Below are 17,043 nucleotides of genomic sequence, written 5' to 3' on the forward strand. Positions count from 1 at the left end.
ACAGTGGAGCCCTTACTTCAAGTATAACCTCTGAAGAAAGCTCTTTAGTGGCTGAGCAGGCATGGGATTTAGAATCGGACAGACCTGTGTTCACAGCCTGGCCCTTCCTGCTACGAGCTGTGTGATCTCAGACAAGTTATTTGACTTCTCTGGGTTTGTTTTCTCATCTGTGAAATGGTTAAAATGAAGCCTACCTCAGAGGGTAAAGATCAAATAAGTCAAAATGCATAAAGAACACAGCACGATGGGTTCTAATTTGAATAATAGTACTCAAATTGTGTTAATTACAGTAATGTTAATCATTTATGAATCTAAATTTTCTCATATGTTTCTGTTGGAATACTTCTTTTCTAAGAGTTTTTCCCCCTCTCTTTCTCTCTCTCTCGTTTTGTCTAGAACGGTAAAAATTAGGAACCATCCACCCCTCAACCCAACATATGAGCTTTTATTTTGAGTGTTTCAAAGACTGATGGAGAAGGGAGCAGCCATGAAGATCTGGCCTTTGGTATTTCCCTTCCATCCAGCCTCTCTGAATGGGAGTTGTGACTGTTTGCAATGAATACAGCTTGTTTGCTAACTAAGTACCTATGAAATTAAATGCACATAGATGCTATTAGTAAGCATCTATACTTAAGATAGTTGATTTACTCCAATCAGTACAATGGTTAGCTTTGTTTTTCCTGGCTGTGCAACAGTAATCATTCTATCTATCTAGAGGGAAGCTCCCCAGGATTTTTCACTCCTGAAAGAGTCTAGAAGACTGTTGCTTTGAGTTGATACCCTGTAGATAATTGACGTATTCTGGGAGACTCTTACATATCAGCTGTGGACGTCCCAGGAGATGGGAGGAGATACCATCCTTGAAGATGCTCAGGTTCATTCTCTGGCAAGTTAAAACAGGGAAGCTGGGGCTTCCCTGGTGGCGCAGTGGTTAAGAATCCGCCTGCCAATGCAGGGGACACGGGTTCAAGCCCTGGCCCGGGAAGATCCCACATGCTGCGGAGCAACTAAGCCCGTGCGCCACAACTACTGAAGCCCGCGCGCCTAGAGCCCATGCTCCTCAACGAGAGAAGCCACCGCAATGAGAAGCCCGCGCACCGCAGCGAAGAGTGGCCCCCGCTCACTGCAACTAGAGAAAGCCTGCGCACAGCAACGGAGACCCAACACAGCCAAAAATGAAAATAAAAAATAAATAAATTAAAAAAAAAAAGAAGTGGTGTGTTACACTTTATGTCAAAAGAATGGTATTTAAAAAAAAGAAAAAAAAACAGGGAAGCTGCTTCTTTTCCTCAAATGTAGGGATTTCATTACCCTTGAACTGCCAGGAGCTTGTGACCTGGGCTCAAATCAAGAGGACAGATAAAAAGAGACAGGTCTCTTAGCTTTTTGGGAGCAGTCACTGGCAACCCAGGGCCTTCTTAATGTCAACTGGAAGGCCTGAACTAGAAATGTCCTCTGCGGGGGTACATTCTAGAGGTTTTGAAATGCTGGTAGGTAGGGGAGTCAGTGGGGACAAATGTGACCAGGAGTAGGAGGAACAGAGGTAGAAGGAAGCTGGGCTGGTAGGCTGAGTAAGGGAGAAGGTTCCCAGGGCCCACCTTCACCCTCAATGAGCAAATGGGCATTTCCTCTAACTCATGCCCTACCCAAGATTTAGAAGCTAGGAGAGGATGTGAAGACAAACCCCCCAGAGCAAGAGCTTGAAGTCACTTTGAAATTGTAGACATTCTGACTGGCTGATGGGGAGAGAGGGAGCTTGTGCTCTGGATCCAAATGTTCAGCCTCGTGATACAGACTCCAGAGGTATTCCACCAAAACCTCAGCCTTCCCTGGGGACAGAGCCTTAGCCGTGGTCACTGACACACACACAGCCAAGAATGGGGGCAGCACCTCCAGCACAGCTTTCTTTAATGTTAGTAGTATCCTTGTTTATGTCTAATATCTGGTCTTTTGCAAGTTATTGTTATTTGTTGTTATTATTATTATTTGTTCTTGACTGTTAACTATAAACAGTAACAAATAAAGTGTCTTTAATAGATGGTGTCCTCCCTTGTGTTTGGAACTTTGGGTGATGCACGTAGCAGTTAAATTTCACTTTCAATAGCAAACATGACACATGGTAAACCGAATTGATTAACATCTGCTCATTGGGGGCTGTTGGATTACCCAAGGTAATTTTTTTTTATCATGGAATAGACATTTTTGGCTGCTTCCCCATGCATATCACACAACTCTTCCATTATGAAGCAACCAAGCATTTTGGGTGGGATTGATCCAACCCCTAGCTCCAAATGTAGGCCTTGGTTGGCCCAAGCCAATCAGTGGAATCCCATGCCCTCTTGCCACAGTGATTGACTTAGCAAGCACATGGCACAAGTGGATACGATTAGAATAAATCTCAAATGTTGGTAGGAGGCTTGGAGGAGGAGAAACTCGTTGTTCTGGAGAGTGGGGTTGAGGATGTGAGGCCTCGAACTGCTTCAGTTTTGCGGAGCTGACACATAGAGGAGGGCAAGGCTGAGAGAACCATGGAAAAATGGAGCTGGTGCTCTGATCAGACCATCCCTGAAGGCTCTGGACTTTACTGTTAGGACAGTTTGAGTAGTTGCTTCTGTTTTTGCAGGTGAGAGCATCCTCACTGATACAGCTTGTGATTACTCTTGTGTTCTCAAGGCTAGCTGGTGAACGTAATAAAAGAAACTCGTATGACCTATTAATGCCCACAGTAAAAATATTAGTCAGCAATCAATAGTTTAACAGAATTAATGAAGACATAACTTAAAATTGGCTGACCACTGTAACTTGACATCACAGACTCTAGTTCTGACCTGCATGTTACCTTCTTTACATTTGAAGATGATTCTGGATTTAGCGCTAAAAGTAGGCTATTTGAACCTCTTTTCTTTTTTCTTTCTTTTTTTAAAAAAAATATTTATTTATTTATTTATTTGGTTGCACCGGGTCTTAGTTGCAGCAGGTGGGCTCCTTAGTTGCGGCAGGTGGGTTCCTTAGTTGCGGCTTGTGGGCTCCTTAGTTGCGGCTCACTGGCTCCTTAGTTGTGGCATGCGAACTTTTAGTTGCAGCATGCCTGTGGGATCTAGTTCCCTGACCAGGGATCAAACCCGGGCCCCCTGTATTGGGAGCGCAGTGTCTTATCCACTGTGCCTCCAGGGAAGTCCCTGAACCTCTTTTCTAAAGAGTCCCTCCTCTCTCGTGCCCCTCTGCACTACACCATGTCAGTTTCCGTCACTTCTCAAAGGTCCTGGGCCATACAAAACTCTGGGCTTCATGGACCAGAGTACATCCATTCTTGGGAGAATTTCATTGCTATTGTTTGAATAAAAATAATGCTCCAAATATGTATATGTGTAATATTTATGAAAATGGCTTTTGCCTCCAAAGTTGCTTTTGATCTTACATAATAGGACGTGTAATTCATTTGCTTCCGCTCACTGAGACCTTTGCAAAGGTTTTCTAACTGACTGTCCTGCAACCTTGGAGGGCTGTCAGAATGAACTTTCTAAGATATGAATCTGATCATGACACTCCCTTGCTTAAGGCTCTCAGGGGTTCTCCACTGAGAGAATCAAGCTCAGAGATTCAAGCCAGACTCCTTGTGGCTCAAGTGCTCCAGAGTTGCCTCTCCTCCCCCGTCCCCATCCCCCCACCCCCCGCAGTGCACTAACACTGGCATACCTGCTGTTCCCTAAACATGCCACCTCCTCCTACTGCCATTTTTTTCTGAATTTTTGAATTCATTTTATTTTATTTTTTTTATACAGCAGGTTCTTATTAGTTATCTATTTTATACTACCTCCATTTTTTTGCCTGTGCTGTGCCCTGCACTTGAAATGCCCCTTTCCTTCAACTGCCTAATAAACATCTCCAACTGTCTAGATCAGCTAAAACACCATCTCTTCTGACCAGCTTTTTTGAATCCTCCCCTTCTCCACACAGCCCTCTCAAGCAGAAGTATCGCCTCTCTCATGTCAGCCGGGTCCTGGAACTCATTTCCCTGGTAAAGAGGTCCTGCATGGTAAGTCTGTGTTTCCTTCTCACCCAGCACAATGGCTGGCATAGAATATTAAATAGTTACGAAACAGTATAAAGCGGGACTCTTCCAGCTCAATCATGAAGGGTATGTTCATTATCTTGATGGTGGTGAAGGTTACCACGGGTATAGCAAAACTTAAATTACAAACGTTACATATGTACAGTTTATTGTATATATACCTCAATTGAGCTGTTTTTGTTTTTTTTTTAAGTGGGGTGTGGACACTCCTGCAGGAGCCTCTCTGACCTTGAGGGAGGCATCCTCTGATCACTGCCCTCAGACAGCACAGGAGCACATACATATTCTGCTGATCTCTGCTTCAGCCTGAAGGCTCTCTGAGGTCAGTGTTGGGTAAAACCAGCTGGGGATGGACCATTGCCCCGACAGCAGCAGGTCTCGGCTGTACACTGGAGTCACTGGAGAAGATTTAAAAATCACTGATGCCTGGGTCCCATCCCAGAGCACTTCATTGGTCTAGAGCATCCGGCTGGGTTAAGCTCCGCAAGTGATTCGAATGTGCAGGGGAGTTTGAGAATCACTACTCTCGACCAGCGGTTTGGCTCCTTGAGGTCAAACCCCAGATCACATCATTTCCCATTCCTTCCCCAGAGATTCTAGAAACCAGGAATCTATTATGCATAAGAAGCTTCAGTGGTCTCTGAGCTTCCTTATGGAGGAGGAGGTCAATCGTCCAGGTGGCATCAACACCAAAACAGCTTGAAACTTAAATCTTTGGGGCAATTTTACCCCTGAACTACCCACCACCCTCTTCCTTCTTCCTAGCTGCTGGGCAAATTCTGCAGCCAGTAGGTGGTGCTGTCTCCTATGGCTTGCAAAAACCCAACTTCCGGTGGGACAGTTGTTTTAAAAGCCTTGTTGGAAATCATTCACTTTTAATGCAACAATTCTAAACAATTCCCCCTTGACTTTTTCTTGGTCTCTTCATTCCTTCTCTTGTGCCAGGGAAACATGAATGTTATCAGTTCACTCTTGTTGCACATTTGCATAATTTTTACTGGATCATTAGAATCATACATTGTTTCTTTCCAGTGGTCCTATAATAACTTAAGAATTGAAGTAATGTTAATGTCATCTTAATGATGCATAAAATTTGGTACAATTATTCAGATAATCAATGTTTTATTTAATGGCTTTCCAAAATAAAAAAGAAGATAAATCAATTTGCATTGAAAAATTCATCATTTTAGGTTTTAAAAAAAAATGCCAACAGTGGGAGATTTCTGTCTTTCATCAGCTTTTATGAGGTGAGCAAGGTCTGGCTGGATTTTTTAGAGAATGAGGTTGGGAAGAGCCCTGGAGCACTGTATGGGGAACTTTTCTTCAACCTCCAGGTTGTGACATGTGTGCACTTTTATTCAAAGACAAAGCTTGGAGCAAACCATCAACGGCTTCATTATTCCTGCAGGCTCAGTAACATTTTCTGAGCCCACAATCAGAACATGTGGTCTAATAAAAGAATTCTCTCCTGCTTCCAGATGAGAGCCAGTTTGAAAAAACAACAATAATAATAGTCAATATATTATGGAGTATTTAACATAGGCCAGGCACAATTCTTCCTTTCATTCTCACAATAATTGTGAAGTAATACTCTTATTACCCTTGTTCAATAGTTGGGGAGATAGAGGCAAGAAACTTGCCCAAAGTTTTGTGGGTAGTAATTAGCACAGCTCTCTGTCATTTAATGCCAAAATATTAACATATGTAGGATATTTCAATGGTTCGTAGAGACTATGAGACGTATATTTGAAACTGAGAGTGTCCTATATTTACTAGGCCTGGGGCCAGATACAAACAGATCTTCCTGGAGTGTATAGCTTAATGGGCCTTTATTACCAAAAATGAAAAATTCTGTCCTTATGTAATTGTTCAGATTTCAGAACATATTCTCTCCGTTAAAGTAATTCATCTAAAATCATCTGCAAAATGCCTGCTGTGCATTACTGATGGCCCCAGCTGTGGCTGTGGCTTCCCTCTCTGTTTGGGTGTGGGGCCTCCAGTTTCTCTCTAATGAAAAGTCTCTCCATTCTCTCTCGGCCCAGCTGTGGTATCCTGCCCATATGTGGTGACAGAGGAATCTTTGAGGCTTCTTTCCTTATGCTGGAAACAATAACCTCCTGACAGGGTCCAAGGCCCTGCTGGGTTGACACTGAACACCTCCAACCCCCACCCCTGCTTAGTACCACCTTTATCAGCCAGTCCTTCTCTGCTCCTGAGCTTCTGGAGAAAAACCCTCTGTCTTATTTCTCTGGTATGTAGAAGGTCCTCAACAAAACAAGAAAGAGTGAAGGCCCTATTTCAGTGAAGTAACATCCTCGAGCAAGGAATATCCTGGACTATGGAAGCAAAGAATAGATTTAGGGCAAAACAAGAGGAGAAGTCTCTGGATTATAATAGGGTCGATTGTCCAAATGTCTATTTGTAATGACACCTCTGAAGTATTTTTTTTTTTTTAAGCTTAGTCCATAACAGAAAGCCTCTCTTAGCCAGTCCTAACTAACCAGCTTTACCATTTTCTTGAGAGGAATTAACTTATACAATACCCTCTAAATTGTACGTAATTCTTATTCCATAATAGAATGTCTATCATTTTAAACTAATCTTTTAAAATTTTCTATTGTTATTATTCTAAGTCTCAAGCTTAAAACAAAACGCACACCTCAAAAGGGTCAACACAAGTAGACATTTGGACAGTGGACTGCATTATAGTCCAGAGACGTCTATTCTTGCTCCTGGGTGCTCCTCATGAGCCCTCTGCTCTCCTCTAAGTGGTGATCCAGGCTCCTTCCTGCTACGGCTTCCTCATTTTGAACATGTTTCCCAAGGTCACACTGTACTCATCTGCATCAATCTACTGGAAAGGGAAAAAGCATGGAGGATCATGCAAGAGAGATTTTTATGGGTCAGGTCTGGTGTTAATACCTCTCATTTTTTCCCACATCACATTGGCTTAGAACGTAGTCACATAACTACACCCAACACACCCAGGGAGACAGAGGAATATAGGAGAGCTCCATGTCCAGGAAGACCAGGAAATGGGTGCTTTGTGAACAGCTATCCCGTCTCTGTTCCTCTCCCTCCCTCTACCTTACAACATTATCTCACCCTTCAAGATTCTGCATAAATATCACAATTCCATCCCTAACCTAGAGCAGTATCTAGCACAGAGTATACACTCAATAAATATTTGTTTAAAAAATGAGGCATTCCACAAATACTTTTTTTAAAATTTATTTTATTGAAGTATAGTTGATTTACAATGTTGGGTTAGTTTCTGCTGTACAGCAAAGTGATTCAGTTATACATATACATATATATTCATTTTCATATTCTTTTCCATTATGGTTTGTTACAGGATATTGAATATATTAATAGTTCCCTATGCTATACAGTAGGACCTTGTTGTTTATCCCACAGATACTTAAGTGCCTACTCTCTTAATTCTCAATTAAGTCAGAGAGTCAGTTGTGCCATAAGCAAGTAATTTCAAATTCAACTCATCTGATAGAGCAAGGACCAAGCCCTTTGAGAACATGGAGGAAAACGTTCTATGAACATCAGTTCTGGAAGGCTTGAGCTGGGTATGGAAAGAGGAGTCAAGTTTACTAGCTGGAAAGAGCAGGAACATGACCATCTATGGAGAAGAAACACGATGTGCAAAGGTGGGAATGTGTTTGTGAGGGTGGGTGTCGGGGCCAGGCTCTGAAGGGCCTTGTGTGTTGCATAATCATCTGATTCCTGGTGTGCTGATCTTTCAGTTATACCAACTATGTGCCCTACCTGCTTTTTCTGAAGAGAAGGCTGAACAACTATACCTAATAAGGCATTCACTCAAGTCCTGCCTTCTTGTGTGGAGACAATTGCAATGCCCTCCCTGGTCTCTTTGGAAGGAGGGAGCCCAGCTACCTCAAGTTATAGTTTGCAGGCATCCTGCTTTGGGTCTGGCTTGGCTTTGTCCTTCAGCTGCATTTGGAAAACATGATTTGGGTGCCCTAGTCTGGGGAGTCACAGGTCTCCACAGCTAACTACACTTCAGCCTATTGACCTAAGGGTAAAAGGCCCTGTGTTTGCTGTTAATTGTGGTTTGGGGATGAATGTTACAAGGGTAGCTATAAAGCATGGGGCTCCATGTAATGAAAGGTCCGCTGTCCCCCTGGATGGCCACCCTGTATAACATAACATGGCTCAGAAGAATAGTGGGTCAAAGCTGTCACCCTAAGAAATCAGGTGGGGACCCAATTTAGGAAGTACAAGGCAGATTCAATAAATAGTTATTGAATGCCTACTGTGTGCCAGGTATTTTCAGATGTATTTGCTAATTTAACCTGCATGTAAATATTTTCTGAAATGATCACAAATAAGCCCAATTATGAGATAACATTGCACTTTCGAAAATATTAATATATATTTCTTTTAAGTACACTCGAATTAAGACTATGTCATAGTCATAGTGAAGATCAGAGTTCCATTCAAAATGAGGCAGCTGTGATAGAACAGAAAGAACTGTGGACCTTGGAGTCAGGAGATCATGGCTCTATCACTTATCCCTTCTCTAAGCCCCAGCGTCCAAATGGGGAGAATGAGGTATGTTTTACAGCATTGATTTGTACTGTAAATACCTGACTGAGCTATAAATACTTGGCTGGGCTCCATTCTCTCTGAGTGTGGGGACTTTTTGAGCTGTGCTTGTCTTTGTGAGGAACCTGGAAACTCTACTCCAAGAGTTATTACAAAATATGATGGCTTCTAAGCTGGGGAGGGGCCTACACCTGAGCAACGAGGCTCTTAGCTCCTGCACCTGAGCTGACTGCTATGCTGGACTGAGAGCAGAGCTCCCATGAGATGAACTCTCAATACTGCCAGGCTGGCCAGCTGTGGTTCCTCCCTACATTGTCTTGACTTTTAAAGCCAAGTGTGGCCTCTAGAAGGCTTGTGAGTCTGAATATTGAGTTGACCCTCGGAGGAACCTCTGGTGGGTACTGCAGGCATCATGTTTTATTGTATCGTCTCTGAAATGTTGGAGCAGATAATGGCCTATCTCCAGTGAGGCTGGGGAAGCGGAAACTACCAAAGAAGGAACTTGGGTTACATGGAATGAAGAACTTGCTGTGATTGATGATTAAATAATCAGAGTAGATTAGCCAGGAAGCTGATGGGGGCTCCTTGGGACATCCCTTAAGGAGGTGAAATGGACATTTTCAGAGTATACTCTCAAGACAGGCCCTCACAATCTTCCCACATAGCGAATGTGTTCAACCAAGTCCTGTATCCTATTAAAGGGCAGTAGTTTTTTGAAGGACAATTTTTAGTTGGTAGAACAGGTTATGTAAACCAGAGCCTGCTGCCAAGTGCCAAACACATTTGAGTTCACAAGAAGTAATTATAGAGCCAGCTCTGGCATGGACCAGATCCTTTGCTTTCCAGCTGAGCAAACTGAGGTCCAGAGCGGGGCAGGTAATTGCACGGTTGCTCAGCTAGTTGATAGCACTGAGGACCAGAACTGAATTCTTCTGAGTCCAGATTTATAGTTTTCCTCTGCTAGCAATTAAATATGAAGAGCTATAGTCTACAAAAGGTGCAGTAGCCCCTGTAAACAGGCCAAAGTTGGGTCCTGGGCTGGAGGCTTTTTGCAGGGCTTTTGGCCCTTGACTTCTGTAGACCTGGTCCTTCAGCAAGCTGCTCAGCCTCCACCCCCCCATCACACCTCCAAACCTGGCCCCCAGAAAGGGGTAAGGGTCAGAAGCTTGTCCTACCTTTTGAAAAGCTGTTGAATTCCTAGCTCCAGCGTTGTCTGAAGGACCACTGATAGAGCTAAGACAAGGCAGAAGAGAAAGGCAAGACGAAAGTGGGGGTTGGCACAGAGGGGATTGTAGGTGAAAAGGAGGATTAAAAAAAAGTGGTACTCAAGTGGCCGAGGCAGAATGCTGGCTCAGCCTCCAAGAGCATTCCCAAGTTCCCGCCGCTTCCTCTGCTCTTCAGATATCTCCATTCTTGCCAGCATCTATGGTGTTCACTTCCTTCTATCCCATCACACCCCCCTCATTCTGTGGCATTTCTTCCCAGGCCACATCTGCATGGACCATACCTGTTCTGTGCTCCTTCCCCATTCCCTACTCACTCCTTGTTTCCTGGTATTTATGCTAGAAGTCTCTAGATATGATTAAAAAGGAGTATGTATGTGTGAGTGTGTCTGTGTGTGTCTGTGTACTTGTCTTCATTCATTGTACTTTTTATTTAAATAACTGGAAAAGCATCTGTGCCCTTTAGGTGGTGTGAGATAACTTCTAGGAAAAGAGAAACAAATTGTAATGGCTTTGCCAGAGTGGAAAAGGGGCATTTAGAGAAAGACTCTAGCAGTCTCCTCTGGGTCTAAGCTCTACAGACAATTTTCTTTTTTTTTAAAGATGACATCTTTTTTTTTTTTTAATTTGTTTATTATTTTTATCTTTGGCTGTGTTGGGTCTTCGTTTCTGTGCGAGGGCTTTCTCTAGTTGCGGCAAGCGGGGGCCACTCTTCATCGCGATGTGCGGGCCTCTCACTATCGCGGCCTCTCTTGTTGCGGAGCACAGGCTCCAGACGTGCAGGCTCAGTAGTTGTGGCTCACGGGCATAGTTGCTCCGCGACATGTGGGATCTTCCCAGACCAGGGCTCGAACCCGTGTGCCCTGCATTGGCAGGCAGATTCTCAACCACTGCGCCACCAGGGAAGCCCCTCAGTAAAATATTTTTGACTTGGATTATAGATTGAATTGCACAATATGGCGACTCACTGTGGGAGTGAATTAGCATGCAAATCTGAATTATGAAATAGAAAAGTTTTAACTAATCCGATTTCAAGTTTTTTTAAATTATGGTAAAATACACATAACAAAAGTTACCATTTTAATAATTTTTAAGTGTACAGGTCAGTGGCATTAAGTATTCTCACAATGTTGTGCAAACATCACCATGATCCATTTTCAGAACTTTTCCATTATCCCAAACTGAAACTCTGTACCCATTAATTAATAACTTCCAGTTTGCCCCTCTGTCCAGCCCCTGGTAACCTCTTTTATCCTTTCTGACTCTATGAATTTGCTTATACAAGTAGAATCATACAATATTTGTCCTTTTGTGTCTTGCTTATTTCACTTAGCATAATGTTTTCAAGGTTCATATGTGTTGTAACATGTGTCAGTATTTAATTCCTTTTTAAGACTGGATAATATTCCATTGTATGTACATACTGCATTTTATTTATCCATTCATCTGTTGATGGATGTTTGAGTTATTTCCACCTTTTGGTGACTGTGAATAATGCCACTATGAACGTGGGTATATAACCATCTGTTTGAGGCCCTGCTTTCAATTCTTTTGGGAGTTGGGAGATGGAGTTTGTGGATCATATGGTAATTCTGTATTTAACTTTTTGAGGAATTCATTTTATTTTAAAACTAATAAGAAACATAAAATTCCTCTGGGTTATCTGTGTTCAAACCTTGAGACGCAAACTCAATGCAACCAGCAGCCTCCTTTGGGCCCAGAAGCTCAGCAATGATCAGAAATGGGATGCTGTAGAGGCAGCCACAAAGGGAACTGTTCCAGCGGCTGTGAGAAGCACCGACGGAGGCCATCAGTGCACGCTGACTTTGCCAGTCAGAGGAAGTCAAAGCATTTAAAAGGCACTTCCACTCTCCAGCTTAGTACAAAGAATGAAGGATGACTGGACAAGAAAAAGCCACAAACCAGAAAACAAAAGCTTGGGAGGAATTAGAAGAGCCGTCTATCATCTCCAACCTAGTTCCGAGATAATGGAATGTGGAAGAATGTTGTCATCACTTGGGATTCAGCTGTTTATGGCAGGTCTGGGCAGGTTGGAAACTGCCAGGTGGGACAGGAGGAGGGCAGATTGGGTTGCAGCACTTTCCAGGTGCAGTCCAGGTAAACAGGGGTGTGTGTTGGGTCTGAACAGTAAAGCGCCATGTTGGGCTGGGGAAGGTGATGCACAGATCAGACAACACAGGGCCTAAACTTAGAGGATGCTTGATAAATGCAAGATTTTTTTTGTACTTATCAATGCAATATTTACCCAGTTTCTGCAACTTAACTTTCCTTGCATCTAATCCATCCATCACATCCCTACCAGAAAAATCTTAAAATCACCACTTGGCACTGACACCTCGCAGTTCAAACTCTTTCACTGGCTGCCCATTATTTATAATCATTGCCTCTCAAGCTTGGATAAAAGTAGCCCCAAGGCCATTCTGCTGAGGCAGAAAGACCCAAGATAAACCCGGGGAAGCCCCTGCAGCACAAATTTTACTGGAAAATGTTTGGGGACAAGCATAACTCTTACATCACAATAAACATGGGGAATATTTAGAGTACGATGATATTTCCATGGAGTTTAAGCATAAAACACTGTCCTTCAAGTGGAAGTTGGAGCTTGGCCTCTATGCACACGATACCACAAGAATAAATTTATTTTCTCTGGCATTAGGGCACCACCCTGGTAGAGTGTGGGGTGGGAGTGCACAGTTAAACTGCAGCTCTCTAATCTGGGCAGTTAGAACTGCTGGCCCACTCAGAGCCATCTCGCCAACTGGTTCCTGATCTGCAAAGTTCAGATCACTTTACTCTTTACTTCTTACTGCTTCTGTTTTCAGTCGAGGCATTCTGAACTTTTGGACAATGAATCCAGCTCTGTCACTTCTGGCAAGTTAACCCCTTTGTGCCTCAGTTTTCTCAGCTGGATAACAGTAGGGTTGTGGGGAGGATTTCTTGAATTAACAAGGTAAGTATTTACATTTCAGTGCCTGGCTAGCTGTGTGCTTTCTGTACTGTACGTGTTAGGCATCCTACTATTATTTCCTTCTATTGGTACATGAAGGCTGCCTCTTCTGCTGCCTAACCATTCCAGTCTTAACCCACTCATCGTGGCCCAGCCCAAGCCCACCTGGTCCTTTGCACGTGCTGTTAGGGGAAGCTCCCCACCCCCGCTCCTTACAGTCAATTTTAGAACCAGCTCAGGTGTAAAGGATAAGGTGAAAGCCTGAGCATCTGTTCTTCAGTTTATTTGTTCGGCTTCACGGAAACCGCCAGCGTATTGAGATAAGAAAAACGCAGAATAGTGACATATTGGCCAGTCCCGAATCCGCGTAAGGGGCAAAACTTTAATGAGGGAAAAGTGCGTTTTGTGTGTGCCTCCACGCCCCACGTGCCCTCACTCCCCCACAGAGCGCGTCGCCTCGCGGTAACACTCGCCGGCGAGCGCGGCTTCGGGAGGACTAGACTGCCACGGCACGATTCCCCGCTCCCCGCCCCGGACCCGCTCTCTCTCCTTAAATCCAGCAACCCCAAGTATAATCTCGGCTCGCCCGTGCAGCGTGCCCCTCCCCCTTCCCGTAGCCCCCAGCTGCTAGGGAAGCCGGGCCAGACGCTACCCCAGGATTTCGACCCCTGCCCTGGCCGCCAGGTGCGCCGGAAGCAACTTCCACCTGGATGCCCTCGGCCTCCCGTGCCGGCCGGTCCCCGGGAGGGGCGGAGCTCGGCCCGCCCCGCCTCGCCGTAAACTGACCTTGTGGCAGCCGGGCGGGGGCCGGGACGGGGAGAGAAGGGGAGGAGTAAGGAGAGGAGGAAAGTGGAGCCCCGCGGGCCGGAGGGAGGAAGAAAAGGGAAGGGGCGGAGGCGACGGGCACAGTGTACCGGCGCGCGGGGTAGCCTCAGCCCGCGGTGTGTCCCGGAGCCGGAGTCCTCCCTGCACAGAGCCGCCCGCCGGGACCGTCCCGAGCGGCGACACCCCGGGCGTCCCGGCCGGGGAGCCGGCGCAGCGGCGGCCCCGGGACTCGGCGGCAAGCGCTGCGGGAGGGATGGTGGCGGCAGGGCGCGGGCCAGCGCAGCCGCCCCCGCCTCCCGCCAGGCCGCGGCCCCCGGCCCCCCGCCCCCGCGCCCCGGCCGCACGTCCCCGCGGAGTCCGCCGCCCGCGCCGCAGCTGAGCCGGGCGCCCCACCATGCCGCGGGCCCCCGCGCCCCTGTACGCCTGCCTCCTCGGGCTCTGCGCGCTCGTGCCCCGGCTCCCAGGTAAGCCGTGCCGCTGGCGGTGCAAAGAAACTTTGTGGCGCACGGAGCCGCCCTTGGCCTCTCGGAGGGGCAGGGCCCCGGGCCGTTGTCTGAAGGTGGGAGGCATCCTCGGGGCACTCCCAGGTGGCGAGCCGCTGGGGACGGCCCGGTGGGGGGCTTCCGTACTGCGGGCGCCACCCCGCGCGCGGCCCGCGGCAGCCCCGCAGGGCTGTCGTCGGCCTCCGGTCCGCTCCCGGGCGAGGAGGAGCCTTCCTGTGTAAACAGCCCTGCCCGTCTGCTGACCCAGCCTGCGAGCGCCCGCGCCCATTGCGCGGGGAGGGCCGCCGCCAGCCCCGCGTCGGGATCGGGGCTCTGCACTCCCGGCACAAAGCGGCCCTTGTGGCCGGCCAGGGGCGGCCTGGCTGCTGGGAGGCGCCGAGTGATGCCGCCGGTACCCTGGTCCCGGGGAGACGAAGGGCAGCTGGAGGCGCGTGACCCGGAGTCTTCGCTGGAGTCAAAGCGTGGGGGCCAGGGCTACTCCCGAGGGGGCTAGTCTCCTGGAAGCGCGGGTGTTCAGGCCCTCGTAGCGAATCCTAGAGTTTCACCGTGCCTAGGCCAGCCGCCTTCCTTTAAAGATGTAACCCCCTCTTTCCTCCCCCAAGCCCTCGCATACCCGAGGGGAGACCCGCGTCCCAAACCACAGCCCCACCTGGGAACCAAGCCCCAGCTGGAACATCCCGATCTGATTCCTTCTGCCTGGCTTTATCCCGGAGTTTACAAACACCCCGTGCAGCACACTCCCTTAATTCTGGAGGATTGATTCTGGAACGGAGGGCAGGGGGTGTGCAGTTGCACTCGCGCGATACTGCCCGGGGCCGGCGGCTGCGTGAGGAGCCCTCCGTTACCTGCTTTAAGTTTTCGGAGTTGGGAGGGGGCTGCATGTGGCAGTTGGGAGGCCGCAGCGGACGGATGCTCTGTTGGGCGCTGGGGGCTGCCAGGCAGATGAGCTACCGCCATCCCTTCCCCCCCCCCCAAAAGCAGGAAGCTCCAAACTTTCTCCTTTCCCGTAGGAGATAATTGTGTTGGGGTGCTCAATTCACTTTCAAGCCCGAGATTCTTGATTGCTCTCGTGAAGCAAATGTCTGGCTGCGAGGGAGGGAAGGACTGTCCCCTGCCGTGTCTCATTTCCCTGAAGGCAGTGGAGGTTTCTGTCTGAGAGAGAGGAGAGGTCTGGGCAAACAAAAACTTTCTTCAGGGCCTAATTCAAACTTATTACTGTAGCAGGTTTCTTTTTTCACTCCAGAGCTTGGGGTAGATCACCGGTTTCCAAACACCCATCTGGCAACCAGTGCCCATTGCTGATGTTTTCCTGGGTCCCCAGGGAAAGGCAAAGAGAAGGATGTATCCTGTGTCACACACAGGAGTATATCATTGCCAACAGCCCCCTGCTTCCCAAGGACTGTCCTTTAATTTGAAATTATGTCTTTTTTATTTTTGGTGGGAAAACTTCTTTTAATAATTTGTAATGATAATAGAGAGTAGGTTTTCATTTTGAGCAAAAGAAAAAATCTGGTAATCCTATATACATTTTACCTTCTCTTTTTGTTTTCTTTTTAAATCATAATGATCCTAATGATCTGTGAAATCCAAAAGTTTGGGAACTGCTGAAGGAGATGACTTCTTAGTTTCCTTACAGTTTGAAATTCTGATTTTAGTAAAACCTTAAATACTTCCAGTTGCAAATAATTCTTTCAATACATTATTTTCCATTTGCGTTGTGATTTCTGTTTTTCAAAGTTTGTATACATCTTTCATCTGTGTGTTTAATCCAGCAGGAAACAGACTTCTAATTTAAGGGGGCTCACTTCAAACAAGTCCCTGGCAGGCTGACAACCCCCATCCCAGGGTTATCTGCTCTCCTTATTATCCCCTTGCCGAGGGCCTCCAGACAGGACCCGAAGATATGGTCTTCCCGCATAACCAGGGAAGGGTTTCTCTGGGGTGAGGCCCTTGATCTCTACTAAGAAGGAGGGAGGAGTGTGGCATTGATCGGGCTGCGGAACTGGAGTCATGTTTGCTATCATTGTTTATTAAAAGGAAAAAAATCAAATGTTCTTCTGGTGAATGTCCTGCACGTTAGAATGCTCGAAATCCTAGGAGAGCCCTTTATCCTATTTACTGCGCTCCTGTTGGCAGCACTCCCTCCCCCCATGATTCCGAGGTCTATGCTGGGGCTGTTGGAATTTGGCCTTGGGTTTGCAGCCCTCCTCAGGTAACCAGGCAAAGGTTCAGAAATGCAAACAGGGGGTTTGGTGTGTCGGCTGCTGTTTACCCTAGGTATTTACACTTTAGGGCCATCATCCTTGAATTAGGGGGACTTTCAATAAAGGGGATTGAGGCAGAAGAGGGCAGGGCCTAATTAGCTCTAATTAGTATTCCTCTCCTGCTTGTTCTCCATGCTTATTTAGCTACTGAGGCAACGGAGAATTAAAATATCTAAGTAGTTGGCAGAAGGCCCTTTGTGCCTGCCTACCCTGGTAACTACTTTTTCTCCTCCAGCCAGCTCATGGAAACATTCTGAGAAGTTTTAACATCGTGTGGGATGATTACGCCGTACTTAAATGATAGTGCCCCTTTCACGTGGCGGTGTGCAGCTGTGTTAATGGGGTGGGGTCGCTTCACAGGTATTTTCAGTTGGCCGGGGCAGAGGGCTGTGGTGTGTTCTCTTTCTTTCTAATTGGAATGGGATTAATGGCCTTTATAAATGTAAAGGAACACTTTATTTATAGGTGCCCATTTGTTTGTGAGGCTGCTGCTTCTATTGAATGCAGGGTTTGATTCCTGGGCCACATGGTGAAAAGTTTGCTCCCAGACAGGCCTTGACACCTGCCCTGTGGCGGACGGTTGAGGCAGGGCTGTAGAGTGCCCCTCCCC

The 17,043-nt window shown here is 46.7% G+C and overlaps 2 protein-coding genes across 2 annotated transcripts in view; both read left to right on the forward strand.

The window, feature by feature from the left end:
• MUC13 (mucin 13, cell surface associated) overlaps positions 1–569 on the forward strand; it is a gene marked incomplete at its 5' end in the record, with an annotated part of 31,363 nt that extends 30,794 nt beyond the window's left edge. The window contains one exon of the mRNA XM_059919981.1: positions 397–569. The remainder of the gene's footprint in view (positions 1–396) is intronic.
• Positions 570–13,992: 13,423 nt separating this feature from the next.
• The window catches only part of ITGB5 (integrin subunit beta 5), a 110,496-nt gene continuing 107,445 nt past the window's right edge, over positions 13,993–17,043 (forward strand). The window contains exon 1 of the mRNA XM_059920935.1: positions 13,993–14,130. Coding sequence (XP_059776918.1) covers positions 14,061–14,130 — 70 coding nt within the window. The 5' untranslated portion in view covers positions 13,993–14,060. The remainder of the gene's footprint in view (positions 14,131–17,043) is intronic.

The sequence above is a fragment of the Balaenoptera ricei genome, chromosome 4 (genome assembly GCF_028023285.1).
Source record: "Balaenoptera ricei isolate mBalRic1 chromosome 4, mBalRic1.hap2, whole genome shotgun sequence".
Lineage (NCBI taxonomy): Eukaryota > Metazoa > Chordata > Mammalia > Artiodactyla > Balaenopteridae > Balaenoptera > Balaenoptera ricei.